General features: G+C 35.3%; 1 protein-coding gene across 1 annotated transcript in view; it reads left to right on the plus strand.

Moving 5' to 3' along the window:
- LOC145660572 (transmembrane protein 145) overlaps window positions 1-16,015 on the plus strand; it is a 45,422-nt gene extending 29,407 nt beyond the window's left edge. Inside the window, exons 4-6 of the mRNA XM_081725804.1 lie at window positions 20-157; window positions 4,151-4,406; window positions 8,071-16,015. Of these exons, the coding sequence (XP_081581930.1) occupies window positions 20-157; window positions 4,151-4,406; window positions 8,071-8,294 (618 nt within the window). The 3' untranslated portion in view covers window positions 8,295-16,015. The remainder of the gene's footprint in view (window positions 1-19; window positions 158-4,150; window positions 4,407-8,070) is intronic.
- The last annotated feature ends 1,410 nt before the right edge of the window (window positions 16,016-17,425 follow it).

A 17,425-nucleotide genomic window follows, 5' to 3' on the forward strand; every position in this document is an offset into this window, starting at 1 on the left:
GTGCATTTTCATTTTTCAGACGTTGTTTATGCTGTTGCTACTATTGTTAGCTAAAGGATGGGCTATCACAAGACTCGAATTAACCTGGAAGCCAATGGTTTTTGCAGTATGGCTGTTATACGGAGTGGTGCATATTTTATTGTATGTATGGAATATGGTGAGTTGTTTTTTAAGTCTGTTTTATCATAAATAAATTTAAAATACTGTCATACGATGGAATTAAAAGAAAACTTCAGGCGTTTTCAGTCACGTTTCGTTCGCCTGCGAGGGAAAGAAATATTAAAGAAAACTGGGCGCTTTTTGATTATCACACTCTCTCTTGTAATAGTGAACTACTAATATGAATAATATATATAATAAACTACTTACTTCAAAACATGAAAATAGTCACATATGCAGGAAGGAATAATAAATGAAGAGAAAAACTTCGTATAGGTATAACATAGGAGAAAAAATCATTGAGAACAAAAAGATTTGAAAATTAAAAATATATGAAATCATGAAGAAATTAACAAAATAAATAAATAATAATAAGTAAAAATAAATGCATCCTTCAAAAAAAGATGGAAAACACTTGCTATTTCTATCCCTGTTTGTAACCATCTATAATACAGTACGGTATATACAGATGGTGATCAGAAAAATGGAAATACCTGAACGAATTGCATTTACCAAATTAATATGGTGTCGGGCCACCTTTCGCCTTCAGAACAGCCTTGATGCGACGTGGGATGGAGGCATAGAGGTCGTGAATGGTAGCAAGTGGAGTTTTACACCATTCCTCGTGCAGGGCATCGGCCAGTTCTGTGAGAGGATGGAGGTGGAAAACGTCGCCGGAGTCGTGTTTCCAAGACGGACCACAGATGTTCAATTATGTTGAGACCTGGGGATTGGGCGGGCCAGGGGAGGTGTTGAACTTCATCCCGATGTTCATCAAACCACGCTGTAACAACGTCAGCTGTGTGAATGGGTGCATTCTCATCCTGGAAGATGGCGTCATTGTCCGGGAACAACATCCGGACCATAGGATGCAAGTGGTCTCCTAAAATTGCGACATAATCGTTGGCAGTGATTCGTCCGCTAAGTGTGACCACAGGACCCAATGAAAACCATGATATGGCGGCCCACAGCATCACCGAGCCGCCGCCATGTTTCACAGTTCGGCGGAGACACTGCAGATCATAAGCTTCTTTGGGCGTTCTCCACACATAAACACGACCCGTGGTTTGGAATAGGGTGAAGGATGACTCATCCGACCATATCACACGTTTCCAATCCTCAACGGTCCAAGTTGCATGGTCGCGGCACCATTTGCGGAGTGCGAAAGCGTTATGGTCCCTGATGAGCGGTTTGGCCCGTGCAACACGACCCTGTAGGTTCATGTCATGTAATTCGCGGCGGACTGTGATTGTCGAAACAGGGTGGGGGAGGTGCTGATTGAGTTCCTCCGTCACTTGCTCCGCAGTGGCACGACGGTTCTGGGTGACAATGCGCTTTAATACCCGGCGTGACCTGTCACTCATGATTTTCTTCCGCCTACTGTTCCGCTTACCGGATGTGGTTTTCCCGTGTGTTGTGTAGGCCGTCATCACCTTCGACACTGTCCCACGCGACACACCTAACACAGTAGCCACTGCCGTCACACTCATTCCACATAACCGCGCACCAACAATTTGCCCTCTTTGAAAATCTGAGAGGTCTCCTATTTTACACTACCTCCGTCTGCTGCAGCCACTGGACACTGCTGTTCCACTGCGCCTGACGTAGTATAGAGACCGACCTAACACACCACCACCAGCGGTCCGGCGCTGCGGGCGCCACGACACCACTACCAACCCATACATCTGACGTGTTGCCAACTACAGGTGTTTCCATTTTTCTGATCACCATCTGTATATATATATATATATATATATATATATATACACTCTCTCTCTCCGATATTATCTCCATATTTTCGTTGCTTTATTTCTGAATTTTTTCCTATATTATACCTATATAAATTTTCTTTCTATTTATTATTCCTTCGTTCTCCTGTACTCTTACCGGCTCACCCGTCCCATATGTGGGTTTTAAAAATCATCTTAGATATAGTAACGAGTGCTTTTCTGAGTCGGTCAACTTTATCATGTTAAATAACCTAAGTGAAAACTGAGGTGACCCAGGTTATTTTAGTCTTGGTAGTTTCTCCAGTGGCGATGCAGATCTTTACCTATAGTTCGATAATGTCTGCCATTGTTGCTGTATTTTTTATATCTTGTGTTAAGTGCTTTTGGAGTGGCTTGCAATGTTTTAAGTAGATTGTTATTAGTTGGCTATCTGTTTCGCGTAACTACGCATTCTATGCTTCATGTGTGTTCGTTCTGTTCGGATAAGCTTAGCGGTTTCTTCTTTTTATAACCCACTCTGATAAGGGCCAGTTTGGCTTTTCTGTTATGAATTTATATCCTCTTCAGTTATGATGCCAAGATCGGGGGTACTGGCATTTTAGGAGTCTGAGAGGCCAATTGTATACCCCCCAGTACGGTGACTAGATTTACAAGTTGGTCAAAGTTCTTTGATGCATGGAAATGAGTGCGATAGTCCACATCGATAGCATAGTACTTTCCCTTGGCATTATCTTGAAAAATGACCATATTTTCAGCAATCCCAACAGGGAGATGTTTTTGGATTGCTGCTAGAATCTTCTGCTATGTACATCATCATCATCATAGTTTTGTCTTAAGGATTACTCTCTTTTGTATCCGGATACAGATTTGAATAGGATCCTGAATAAATAGCCATATGAACCCATACAACAAAGCAAGTAACACATACAGATTGTACATTTTACGCTGAAATCACATTGGTGTAGCAAATTAATCAAATTGCACAATTAGTCACACGATTGAAGGACAATAAAAAGAGCAGAAGCAGAAATGGCAGAATAATTTAAGAACAGTTTGAATTAAATATAAATGGGAAGAATCAGTTTGAATTCATACAAGTGCATTTTACTAGACTAATTAGAAACATAGTAGTCACAGTAATGAACATTGACGAAAAAGTTCACAAAACACAAGCCATATTCACACCAAGCTCTCGAATATTGGCAGAGATTATGCATTCATTTTTGTTGAATCTGGATAGCTCTTTGTGGAAGCAGAATTCGGAAACTCCAACGAAGGAACAGTTATCACCATCAACAAGTCCAGATTTCTTCCACGCATTTGATCAGTATTATGGAGTCTTGGAGCACAAAGCTGGTTGTGTAACGTTGGTTGTAATTTCAGCAAATTGTCACGTTAGTACAGCACTGTGTCGGGATGTTCTCTTCCTGCGTCTAATTTTTGCTTGGCCATATTCTTTAAAGTACGAAAGTAATAAACATCAAGCTGTTGACATCTTCCTGTAGTTCCTTCAGGAATAAGGCGTATTCTTCATTTATCTTCTTGACCGCGTTCCTGCAACATGTAGGCCAGTACAGTCATTTTTGTGAACGCCATATGAATCAAGCAATAGTAAATTTTTTCACCAATCATTTGTGGCACCACAACTTCTGCTAAAAATGTTCGGTATGCGCTTTTTGTATTCCATATAACGTACAGGTTTCGAGCTGTAAACTTGTCAGCTTGAACACGTTGAGTTAAATCTGTTGGTTCCTGTAAGATTATGAAAAGTTTATGGGCAAGAATGCCAGCACGGGGTAATAGAGGAATAACTGTATAGGAATGGATGGTGGCAGGTGCTGATTGAACCAAACCAGAGACGATGTGTGAACCATGTCTTGCGTCCGCTAGCCATTTCTTTTGCAAAGCCAATTTTATCTGCATTCTGTGTATTAGCAAGTTAGCATTAGATTTGTTGTTACAGTTCTCCATTCCACGATTACTCGTTGATAACGTTGTCTTGGATGACCGATTTCTTCGTGACAACAGTAGTAATTTTAATAACTTTTTTAAAATTATTTGAAAAGTAAAGAAAGTAGTAGATTAATTTTTATGGGTTAAATAAACAAATAAATAAATAAACACTTCGCAGAACTATCAAAAATGAAAGTAATTTTTGAAATTTGTCCATTGTACAAAATATTATGGAAAATATTAATTTACAGTGTATTCTATCAGTTTGGTTTATTCATAATAATTCCACGTTCAATTCTCTTTTGTAGACTGAAGTGGACATCATTGAAGACATAGATGAATACCAAACATGGCCAGGATGGTTGATTATTGTTTTCAGGACATTGATCATGTTCTGGTTTTTGTACGAACTTCGAAATACAATGACATATGAACATAACAGACAGAAGCTCAATTTTTTCCTTCATTTTGGAGCGTCAGCTCTGGTGTGGTTTATATACCTTCCTATAATTGCATTAATTGCTTTACAAGTTTCTGCATTGTGGAGATTCAAATTACTCTTGGGTAAGTTTGTGTGTGTGTAGAAGTAAGTCAGGTAATAAACGCCTTAATGTCAAATTACGTAACATTTTGTAAATTATAATATTTAATTATTAATATATAAGTTATTAAATCAATATAAAAGTAATTTTATGACTATTTAAAACACATGCACATTGAAAGCATTACGTTAATGAAACAGCAGAATACCTGATTCTCAGTATTTCTTTGTTATTCTTTCTCTGTTATCTATGCTTAGAAGAGCAGTCATTCTTACCTTGAAAGTTGTTTTTGTTAGTGCATTCAGTGTGTTCGTGTTGTACACACTTATGTATCATAAGTGTTCTGCCATTAGTGGCAGGTCACATAACTCAGATAGAGAAGCTTCCATCCACTTTATTCATTAACAAATCTCGTTATCGTGGTCTACGTCTTAATAGCTTTCCATCGATTGCACTCTTCTTCCTCCCGTTTGTTTTACTTTCATCATACATTCAAGCAAGTTCATCCGAATAGAACTTTTCAAACATTGCCCAATCGATTTCTTTTCGTGCCTTTAATTATCTTTAATACTATTCTTTTTTTCTCTATTTTTTCTAGCACTTCCTTATTCTCTTTATCTCTCTCTCTATCTCTCTTTTCACTCATCTAAATAATACAGTTCTTCCTGAAAGCGTGTTTCCCCATTCCTATTGTGCGTTTTTTTTTCACATGTACAGTAACCAATCACATGCTTGCTTTGTCCGCTCGTAACTTTTGTAGTTGTCACAATTGGATTCGGTCTAGTCACCAGTGCTTTCATTTTTTTGACGTATATTGAAAATTTATGTTTTTACTATATTCTTAATAGTTCTCTAACCTGTAATCATGTTTCGGTTGAGATTCCTCAATGAGAATCATATCCTCTGTAAGGTGAATACAGTTAATCTCCTACTGAAATATTTCGTCGCTATTTCTACTAAATAGATATTGTATAATGGTAAGAGTAAAAAAATGTACAATTGCACCTCTCACTGTAGTAGTTCCTTCTATTCTAACTATTTTCTCATTGGTTCATGTGAGTTTACTATTAATCATCAATCCTTCCATTCCAGTCAATATTTGTCAAACACTCCTATCAAAAGCTTCTTTTAATCAAAGAGTACTGCATATAGTTTCTTCCTTTACTCTAAAAAGCTTCCAGTGAATAAGCCGATGGCCGCGGTGGCTCAGTGGTAGAGCGTTCACCTCTGGTGCTTGGAGTCCCGGGTTCCATCCCCGCCCCCGCCTAGTGTACTTTGTGGGAGACAAACACCGTGTGCGTGGGTTTCCTCCTACTTTCTTCATTCCACCATTTCATTCATTTCTCATCACCGTCTCCTTTAGCCTAACCGGCATAATCGTGGGACGTAAAGATTTCATATATATATATAATTGTAATGTCCCACGTGATGTTGTGTATAAACAACTCTTCGCGCCAGTGTTTACAAACACCACCACGTGGTTTAGCATTCCACACACCAGATGAATCTACTATCACCTGCAGACGACGGGCTTCTGGCCCGTCCCATGCAGCAGACTATAACAACGGAGCAACAGCGGCACCGCCACCAGAGGAACCGTATAAATTGGCTGGACGACGGCAATTCTGTACCAGTCTTCTGGTGTCTCTCCTACTGTTTGCCACGGAACATTAGGAGTAACCTAATCTAAGGCCTCTAGTCTACTAGAGGACTACGTCTATCCTATCTTCTGGCTTAGCCTGCTATGGAGCTCTGTTGGCCACTTAACCATCCCTCTGCTTGCCACGGAGCATTGGGTTCCTAACTCCTCTCTGCTTAGCCTGCTACGGGACTCTGTAGAGATCCTGTCTACGACCTTACGGTCAAAGACTACCTATAACTAACCTTGCAAACTTGGATAGATTATTTGTACAATATTTTGTAAAAATACTTTTTATAATGGAAATTTTATAATAAAAGCCGGTAGTGTGAGTCGATTCCGAACACACACTCTACCTATACGGGACGAAGTTTTACAATATATACAGGTTGTTCATTTATTCTGGAGCCAAAATCCTCACACTAAACAATAAAAAAAAAAGGTCCATGTGAACGTAAGTCGAAAAATGTTGTTTCAAAGTTACGAGATTCCGAATTCGAGAAAATTGTAACTTTGAGGCTGCATAGCTCGAAAACTGAGAGATATCAACGGCGGCTAAAGAAATATTGGAGGAAATAGTACGCTGTCTATCTAGAAAACCATGTTCCTGAGTTGGAACTATTTGGCGCAACGGATTTTATAGAGGGAGTTGCGGTATAGGTTCCGCTCTTCCTTCCCTCTCTCTAAAATCATATGCGCCGGTACAACCCAACTCTGAAACATGGTTACTCATTTTTGATTTAATTTTTATTTTATTTATTTATTTATTTTGGTGTAAATTTAATTTTTTCTTTCTTTATATTTTAAAGAGAAATTCTAATTCATTTTCTGTTAAATGCCACATAGAGATACAAGCAAAAAGCAAATGTTCCCAATTGTTTTAGATTATACTCATTTCTCGATACTAGAAATTTTACACAGAATCTCTCCAAATGTTGCTACATTTTACCTTGGTTGTCCTTACGAAACCAGACGCTTCAGTCATGCTGCTAATTAGTTTAAAGTCAGGCTAATAGTATTCGCAAGCTGCGCTCTCTCTTACGTGTTGCTAGCATCCCAAGAGATGTTGCTAGCATGCAGGCAATTTACAAACAGCTGAAGGCGTGAGGGGAACATCTGTTGAAAACCATATGTCCATAATATCATCATTATGAAAAGTAAAACTTTTTAGACAGTCTGTCATAAGAATCAAGAGCAAAGAATCAGTGTAGACACAGTTTCGAGGGCAGTTAAACGCGTGAATTAAAGTATAAAAATTGTTGAGTTTTTTCAATGAGAATACCGTTCTGCGTGCTTGGCAGCTTTGGCTTAAGAGTACAAACCTTTGCTGTTGCATGTAATAACCTAGTTTTTATTTGTTAAATGTAATTTTAAGGATTAAAAGAAATATCAAATACATTTTATTAGTGCAAATCGTAGTAAAATATAATAACAGCTTTCATAGAAGTAAAGAAAGTTTGTCAACTCTGGTGAATGTATTTGTCAATATTTTTATTTGACCAATTTACTGGTGATATTTGCTCGTATAACACCTATATTTTCGTGCGCACCTCCGGGACCACAGCAATTCAAGCAACTAAACAATGTTACTAACCAGTCGCGTGTCGCGTTATTGTTGGAAGAATATTGATTTAGTTACCTTAATAGACAATTGTTACTGTTATTTCTATAAAGTTCTTTTTTCTAGATAAGTTAGAAAATTAGAAAAATAGTTAGAAAATGAGTATAATCTAAAACAATGGTCCTTTTTTCTTCCTTGATTGAATCCTCGATACGTGTAAGATCTGCGTTTAATTCAGTATTTTTTAGAGATCAATTTAATATCGTTAATTTCATTTTTTAATATGTATGTGTTCGTACGTAAAGAAATATTTCTTTTTCACTTCTGTATGATTTGTTCGTATATTTGAATTTCTTGTAATGTGTACGTATATCCATTTTCTTCTCCAGTTCACTGTAATTATATTAAAGTTACTTCTTTCTTCTAGAGAAATATAATGGTAGTGTTACTCTTTCTTCTGTAACATTTATATTTAATTTCTTCCAGGTATTACATACTCTGCAGATTGTCTCGCATACTTCGTTATGTGCCATCTTCTTTGGCCTACAAGAAGTGAACAGTATTTCCTTTTGGCTCAAGAAACAGACTTAAATGATGAATTGGATGAATTCAATGAAGCTCCTCACATTGTTAATAACTATACACCTGTTAATCGCTCGCCTATTAATAGGACTTTAGAACCTCAAGTACTTGCAAAAGTTACTACATAGTTCATGTTTCATAGCTCAGAATATATTGTTTCTCATTTCATATGTAGCTCGTAGAGGTTGTGTATACTTAAAAAGACTGTTCACACTTGTGCCATATTTTGCTGTGATGAATGCTCTTACCAAAGGAACGATTTATGTTTTAAAGAATTACTCTTGTGGTAAATGTTGCTGGAATATGTATCGGACACGAAAATTCTATTTTAACGAATTTTTAATATTATGGGCATATCAAGGTATTAAATCGAAAACGTGATATATTTATCCGATACTTCAAAATACAGAATCAAATTCTAACTATTTTCTTGAAAAAAAAAATAAATAAAATTACACGTCCATTCATACGAGTATGAGTATCGAAAAACATATGTATATATACTTTAAGGAAAAGGTTTAAACAAGTAAACAGTAAACCCTATGGAATGTTTACATAATAGAAAATAATGCTTCTCAGTACTGTTTACTACTCCGTATAAACGCTTAATGTTTCAACTAACCTGAATGGGATCAGTTCGGTCTTGATTGTTAATTTTTTTCATTGTTAGTTTAGAGCTATGTCCGTGTCTTCCTAAGGTTACCGATTTCTTTTTACTTCTTTCGTATTTGAGTCTAGTGTTTCCTACACACGGTACTCATTGTTAAACAGTTATTGAAAGAAGTGAATACTCATTATTGTAACACGACACTGTTTGAACATTTTTAATAATTTTCTTGATCCGTGATATATTAGAAAATATTTCTTCGTTTGATAGATAAAACGCTAAATTCATTTGTCCAAATTTAAAACCTAGTTTCAGTATATTTAGGGAAGTTACTGTTGTTTTTGCGACTGATAATACATTCACGTAGAAAAGTAAATTCCTCTGTTAAAATTTCGTTTGACTCCAATAACTTCCAAATAAATTAACAGAGATCAGTTTTCTTAAATAAATGAAGTTTCATCTGTACAGATGATTTAATGAAATATTTCTACTCTTTGGAAGTTATGTGGATGGGAAGGGGGGGGGATCAGAATCTATCCACTTTTGAGATTTCTGTATGTATTATCTTATTTTAGTTTCGATTATTTCTTCCACTTGAGATGTATTCCGATTTTTATCCACTATAGGATTTTTTCTTTTTAGATGATGATGATAGTGTAGAAGAGAATTATTTTTAATTTATTTTATTTTATATGAAACTGGAGGAAATAACCGATTTTCCTCACACCAGTTCCTCTACAGTTGCGAATTCAGTTATGTTTATTTCGTATTGAAGTGTGGCATTTTTGAAGGTCTGAAATTCAGTTCGACTTGTGTACGAAGGGAATTCTTTTACTTGTGTATTTTACCTGTATTTGTTTATTTGAATTACTTTATAAGTGAATAATTGAATATTAAAGCGAATGTAATTCATTCATTAAGGCCGACATTGGCATACATAATATTGGATGACTTTATTTATTTATTTTTTGAGGTACGCTTTTTAAGATTGTATTAATATATATCTTTACGAGCCCCCTAAGTCCTGATGAATGAATTGTGAAATGTTAATACCAGATGTACACAGAAGAATGTCGAAGTTTCAAATTTGTGTAGAAGGCACGGTGGCTCAACGTTAGAGCGTTCACTTTCAGTGCTGGGGTCCTTAGTTCGATCTCAGGACAGAGACTTTGTGGTTAACAACATCTCAGTGTATTTCCATTTTCTTCCACATTGTTATTCTGCCAGTTCTTTCCGCGGTAGCTCAGTGGTAGTGTGTTCAGCTGTGGTGCATGGGGTCCCTGGTTCGATCTCAGCTCGCGCCAAGTGAACTTTGTTGTGAACAAACATCGTTCTAGTGGGTTTACTTGGGGTTCTCCCGTTTCCTCCCACTTTCTTCATTCCACTATTTCATTTATTTCTCATCATCGTCTCGTTTAGCCTAGCCGGCATAACTGTAGGACGTAAAACTCAGATTTCATTTCATTTTTTCCAGTTCTTTCGTAATCATTCACTTTCATTAATCATTTATCTTCCTTAGTCCTAAGGGCGCTACATGAGACGTACAACTAAACATTTCATTTCAAATTGCGTAATTTCTTTTATCTGTCGTAAAATTATAAGCTATACACGAAACGAAGTAATAAGTCTTAAGTTTTTACAGCATCCACTACAAGTGCTTTTATTACGTGGCACACGTTCAACCAGTAGCCGAGTTTTTCCTCCATTCTCTGCACAACTCCGATGCAGTTATTGCAATATTGCAATTCCCTGTTTCAACTCAAGTTAGGGGCGACTCTAGTTAATAGTAGCATATAAACCAAATTTATTTACGTACTCTGATACAAAAAAATCCACGAGGTAATATTAGGGAAGCTGGAGACCATGGAAATAGCCACATCATATGGATATTATGACGATCCAGCGATGGGAAAAGTTCGTTCGGCTGTTTCCTAACTTGTAGAAAATGTCGAGAAGGAGCGAGGGTGGGGAATGCACGACTTTGTTGCTAATCGATCATGCAACTGAGAGAAGAGTTAAGTGTGTAGCATATAAAAGATAGAACCTTTCAACATGAAAACCCAGAGCACACTTTAAGCTTCTTTCGTAAAGGAATGCAAGTAAATTTTCTGCCCTTGTGTACGACTTTCAACTAGGTTAGTTCATGGGATCAGTGAGTGAGTTGGGGATTGGGTAGTACAAAAAGGTAGAAATACTAATAATATATCGGAAAAGTTGTCAGTAAATACAAATCAGTCCAGTTAAAATCTTGGACAATTCCAAAATACAAATTGGAAGATATTTAGACATTTCTATCTAGATTTAGATGTTTTTTAATGCTACCAAAGAGCCTACATTAAATTTACACACAAGTAACTGAAACATTTGACACAGCACCATAAAATTTATTAAAACCAGGAATACAACATAAGTATTTATATGATAAATGGGACCGAGATTAAACACCGACATCAACAATAAAAGTGAGTGGCCGGTAGGGAAGTAGACTGAGTAGACAATGGCTGACACACCGACACGGAACCTGAATACTCACAGTCGTTCATTTTTCACTTTCGGTTTTCTTACATTAGTTTATGTATAAAAACTGTACAGCTTAGACATTCCAATGACACACTCAGGAATTCTAATTATTATTCTACTTACATGTTTATACAATTCCTGAATACAAGTTCCACTTCTGAACTTTAGACTCTCTCCTGGAGTCGTGGTCATAAAAGATAAAGACAGGAGAAACAAAAATAAAAACAGAAATTCAAAAATTTTATTGGAAACTAAAAGCTAAGTAGAAAGACTCGAGTTTAAAAGTTTATTTATGCATTTTAAAAAACCCAAAGTTAAATTCAGACAGGGGGATGGTTAAGTGACAAATGGAAAGCAATAATTACAAAATTTGCACAGCATTGACATAACAATAATATCAGCATGAGTTGGCAACTTCCACAAAAGAATGCGCAAATTAACTCCGCTATATTCCACATTGCATCCCGCGTCTCCATCATTCGACATGTGATTCTGGATTTTGACAGTGTTTTCAGCACTTCTCTATCCTGGTAAGTCCGTTCCTTTTATTTTTCTTTCTCCTGTTTTTATCCTTTGTAACCAAAATTCCAGAATAAGTCAAAAGCTCGAAGTGCAAGTAGTATTCAGAAATTGCATAAATATGTAATTAGATTTGTTTTGATGTGATAACATTAACATCAACGAAAGTTACGATTGCGGTAATGAACAGTAGTGCAAGATGATTTCATATCTTAAAAGATCAATCAGTATTGCTATCTTTCTCATTTATTAGCAGTCTACCATTTTCTCACCCTTGCTTTAATGCTAATGCATTTGAAGATCCTAGCCAAAGACCAAAAGTTCGGCTTACAGTAGAAACTGGACATAGAAAGCACGTGAACTACTATCAAAAACTCAGCAGCTAACCTTATGAAGTACCTATCTATTGTTAAAATACTTGAAAGATTTCTGTCTTTATTAAATCGAAGGATATATCGAGGTATCTTGTGAATGCTTAAGCCATTACGTTTGTAATATTCTGATTTGTAGTATGTACAGAAAAATTAAAAAAAAAAAAAAAAAGTACAAATTAAGTAACTGATGTATCACTTAATATTCTTTAAAATATGTCGGTATACATACTCGTTTCACTAGTCTTTCTATAGTGGTTACACATTTGAAATTATTGTGCTTCTTTACATATCGGCGTATACGTTAAATACTAAAATTATATAAAAAAAAAACTGACTACAAAATTACGTACACTCCGTAAACTTAATCAGGCCATAGTTAAATCACAAGTTACGTCATAACAGACTTCAAATGTTTTCTTATCCTTATAATATTGCAGGACTTTTTTCATTGGTTACAGATTGACGAAGATAAACGTATACCAGTCAAGAAAACTAAATTTGCCATTGAATTTAATGGTAGAGAGAAATTAATTAAGATTACCATATATATATTTTTTTAATATATTGGTAAATATAATGTAAATACAGTATTAAAATTTAAGAAGTTAGGTTTCACATTTACATTTACTCATAGAATTACAGCAATTAATTTAGTCTTCGTGGTTGTTACATGTTATTTCCGCTTGAGTCTTTAACTACTGCAAAAAGAAGCGTGCAACATTAGAAAGATCTGTAACATTTAAATGCTGCTATGACATAGTTGTGATACACAAGGAAATATTCTATAGTATTAGCGTTTAAAAGAAAGAAAAAATAACAACAACAGTTAATGAGATAGTCAAAAATTACTATAAACTTTTAAATTTTAATTTTTGTTTAAATATAGTACTGTCGTAAAATGAGACTTGCTTTAATGTATAAATCACATTGACAAACAAACCATTTGGCGTAATAGCCCATGTTGAGGGTCTGAGCAGCCCCAACGCCATCTGTCAGCGACCGGCTGAACTACGTCCAGCCTAGCGACGAGAACGTGGTCAGCGCGCTGCTCGTCCTGTTACTAATCGGCCCTATCAAGATCTATGTAGACCTAGTGGCCGTTACGTCTTTCATTCATGTGACTCCCCAGTTTGCCTCACGACGCTGGATGGACGCCAAAAATTGGGAAGCACCGGCCTGAAATCGAACCCAGGACTACATGGACGTGAGTCCAACGCTCTAACCACTAGACTACGGTGTTCCCATAAATCACATTGAGCTGAACAAATTGACATGCTTCAGGGAAAATTCTGATGCGTACTTTTCGAGGAACTCGATAAAAATGAATGGCGCTTAAAAGTGAGTCGTTCGTTGCCAATCTGTTGGAGTTAATAGTTGTTATTCTGCTGGAGTAGATTATTTATTTATTTATCTGTTTGTTTATTTATTTACGTACTGTATATAAAATATAAACTTTCTAAGAGGAGATTGTATTTACTGTTGTTTGCTGGCTCTTAACATTGACGCACACAATCCTAATAATGACGTACATACTTCTTGTGGCTATAATTTCAAATATGTAGTTACTAAACAGACACTAGTGACATGTATTTCGAATAGTTTAAGAGGGATAGAACAGTGAGTTAATTTGTGAATTTTCTTCACGAAAACGTTTTCTGTCATCGTAGATACTGAAACATTAGAAACACGATGATTTACATTTCACAAGATGTCACGATCCCATGTATTTCTTGATGTGAAATAATGAAGAAGGTATTATTAATGTTCTACCATATCGGATGTTGCGGCTATTGAATGAAGATATTGACCAAAGCGTAGGAACAACTTGATGATTAATATGTGCCGTCTAACATGAAAATAATAATAATAGGGTTACATCTCATGGCTAATAAAATACTTTTTAGTCTAAAGAAGACTGACAATAAATTCAGGTGAATAATTACGAAAGAATTGGAGAATTTGAATGTGAAGAAAAAAATAATCAGGAGAATTATGAGAAAATCCACATGATTAATCATGATGTCCAACACGAATTCGCATAACCTTGGGAACGAACCAGGGACCTGTTGGCACCAGAAATTTGTGTCTATATTGTCTATTGCACTTACGGTTTGTTTAGGCAAAGCTAGAACTTGTAGACTTAAGCTTCCATTTTACTCATTTTACTTTTTTTAATTTATTTTGTAACACAAATAACAGAAATTACACAAATTTTAAACTTCGATATTCATGCGTGTGTACGGTTTTTGCTTTATTTTTAGTATTACTAAAACTAGATAAATACTCCACTAATTAAACGTCTTCCGTAATTTTATTTCTACTTTGTAAGATTATTGTTTCAACAACCCTCACTTCTGTTCTTGTATATGCTGTGAAATATTCACAATTGTTCAAGCTAACAATTTTATTATAATCTCTTGAAATGAGTATGTATGATAAATAAGTGAAGCAGATATGTATATGTGCGAAAGTTAATTCCTGTATAAAATAGTGTGAATGTTCAGCTGTGGTATGTATTTTTTTCCCGAGAAATTTTGAACTCCATATAATTTTTGGGTTTTCAGTGTTGACGTAGCGTCATGAAGACGAACAAAAGAGATACCTAAATAAAGAAATAGTTAACAGTGAGTTAGTCAAAAATAGGAGTGTTAAACGGTGATACGTTCACCACGCATCGTTCAGTTAAATGTGAGCCATCGTGCCGGTCAGATTCTTTCATGGACTGTAGCATCATAATTTACAATTGTTACTTCAAACTTTTCCCTTTCGAATTATGTAATTTTTGTATGTTAGTATTAATGACTAGTTTGATAAAGAATATCAATCAATAGGCAGATTTTTCGTCTTCATTACGAAGATATATTTGTTATTTTTCTAAGAGGAATAATTACAAATATTTGAGCCTCCATGATCTTAAAGTAATAATAAAGTATTTCACGTGTCAAGATAACATCGAACATAAGTTATAAGAGGCATGTCACGTATTATGACTCTTTCTATAGATATTAAAATCAATATCCTTAGACATGCTTTGATCTCCGTAGTTTAAGATCAAACTTATGGTAATGATTCTGTTATTTGTTTCTTGATGTAGACTATAGCATATTTTTCAGTATACCTTGCGAAATAAGTAACTCTGAGAGTTATTTCAATGTGTATGCACTGGTGCATAATATGTTGTTTTGCAATCAATTATTTACATGAAATGCAATATTTGTATACTTAAAATATTTTATGAAAATATGTGATATTACTGATCGTCTTTTATTGTATATAATTATAATTATTAAATTTTTAACATAGTGTCTATGTATAAGTAGAGATAAGACGGTTATTTTTGTGTAACTATTGTAAAACTTTTATTCATTATATATATAATAATGAACTTCGCCTAGTCAAATAGTTAGCTTGCGTGTTTTTGGTGCATATGGTCTCGGCATCATCTCCCAATGCTGGCACAGTTATCGATGTTGACCCAGTATTTTGTGAGAAATGGGACTCTACTTGAGTTACGCAAAGAAGTGCTTCTATCTAGAAAATCATAAATAATGGTGCTGGGAACCTATGCTCTCCCCATGTCACCCAGTTGAATATGCGCCATCTGGTTATCGAGCTCATCATGGGCTGTAGCGTCAAGGAGTTTAGTTTTTGTTTAAGTTGGTGTGTATATATATATTTTGTTTTTATTGCTTAGATGAATGTTTTACAGTAGTTACGTTTTGTTTTTGTTTAGAGAAAATGTAGATCTCTTGCGCTAATTGTTACATTAAATTAGTTTGTTAGTAGTAAGTTCCGTTGCGTTGTTAAATAAAAAAATATTTAGGAGTTACATCTTGAGTAGTCACTGAATCCTAAGAACCACTTTCGTGAACAGTCAGTATTGGCTGTTAGTTTTATAGACTGATCCATCGAATTAAAATGATGACTACTTAGACTTAAACATGGCTCAATTTATGGTCTATGAAAGTTCTGTCCCTGCTATAAAACACGTGGTTTCTCTCCTAAAAAACTTACTTGCTTTCTGAGTACTTCGTTGAAATATAGATTAATATGTCAGATATTCACATGAAAGCATTAAGAAACGTCTATACAAAAGAGTAATTTTTTTTTTTTTTTTTTTTAATGACAGTTTAAAATATATATACTTACTAGAGCATGGTTATTTTCCTTAAAGTGCTCGTAATACATAAAGCAATATCTGTAAAAAGATTTTCTCAGTACAATAGTAGTGCAAGAAATTAGAGAATCAATAGCACAAGGTTTGCACATCTTGTGAATTCTTCGCGGCTATTACAGAAAATTAACCATACTGGGACGTGTTGTTACTACTGACTACGAATTATGTTATTACGAAATACTTATGTTCCATACTGAGAAATGAATACAGATTTTACTATTTTAATTAATTCTTTGATATTATATCTATAATGTTATAAATATTCAATAGTGATTGTCTAAGCGGTTAGCGTACGCGCCTTTGGCGTGGAAGACCCGGGTTCGATTCCCGGCGGGAGCTCATGTGGTTCGGATTCCACGTTAATCAGTAGGTCCACGTCTCATATAGCCTCGCTGCTGAACGGGACGTAAAACTCAAAATCAATCAATCAATCAATAGTGATTGTGTTTGAGAAGTCTGCAATCAACAAGTAGTTCTAGGGAAATTAATATGACCAAGCATCGAATTAAAGCTAATATCTGTTAAGAAAGCATACTTTCCAAACTCTTAACATATTTCTGCTTTAACAAATTATTTAAAAAGGAAATTAGCAAATGCGGCAATTGTCAGAATCCAAGTTGTTGTTTTTGCAAGTAATTTTCTTCTGATATTTTATGACTATTTTTCCCCTTTCGAACCATTAGTTAGCGATGTGAAGAAATTAAATTCTTCCTTTATGATAGCAATTGTATTGTGTTTGAATATACTCGGTTGTTCCTCAAAATGATTTTGTATGTATTATATCTGATGCTTTAAAAGTGATCTTAAGAAACCTACATTGTGATCATGTCTGAGAAATAAATTATTCGAAGAATTCTGATTGAAATGATGGTGTACCCACCCGTTCAATGTTCGAACGCTCGGTGCAGAATGATCTCGAATTTCAGTTGACACAAGAAAAACATGTTTGATATCCTTCTTTGTCTTCGGCATAACATAATTAGTAGTGAAATTATCTTAGTCTATGAAGCATTGGTCTTTTTGGTGAAATCAGCATTCATTTTTAGTCAACGATATGTGCTA

Source organism: Thermobia domestica, chromosome 9 (assembly GCF_964235325.1).
Source record: "Thermobia domestica chromosome 9, izTheDome1.hap1.1, whole genome shotgun sequence".
NCBI lineage: Eukaryota > Metazoa > Arthropoda > Insecta > Zygentoma > Lepismatidae > Thermobia > Thermobia domestica.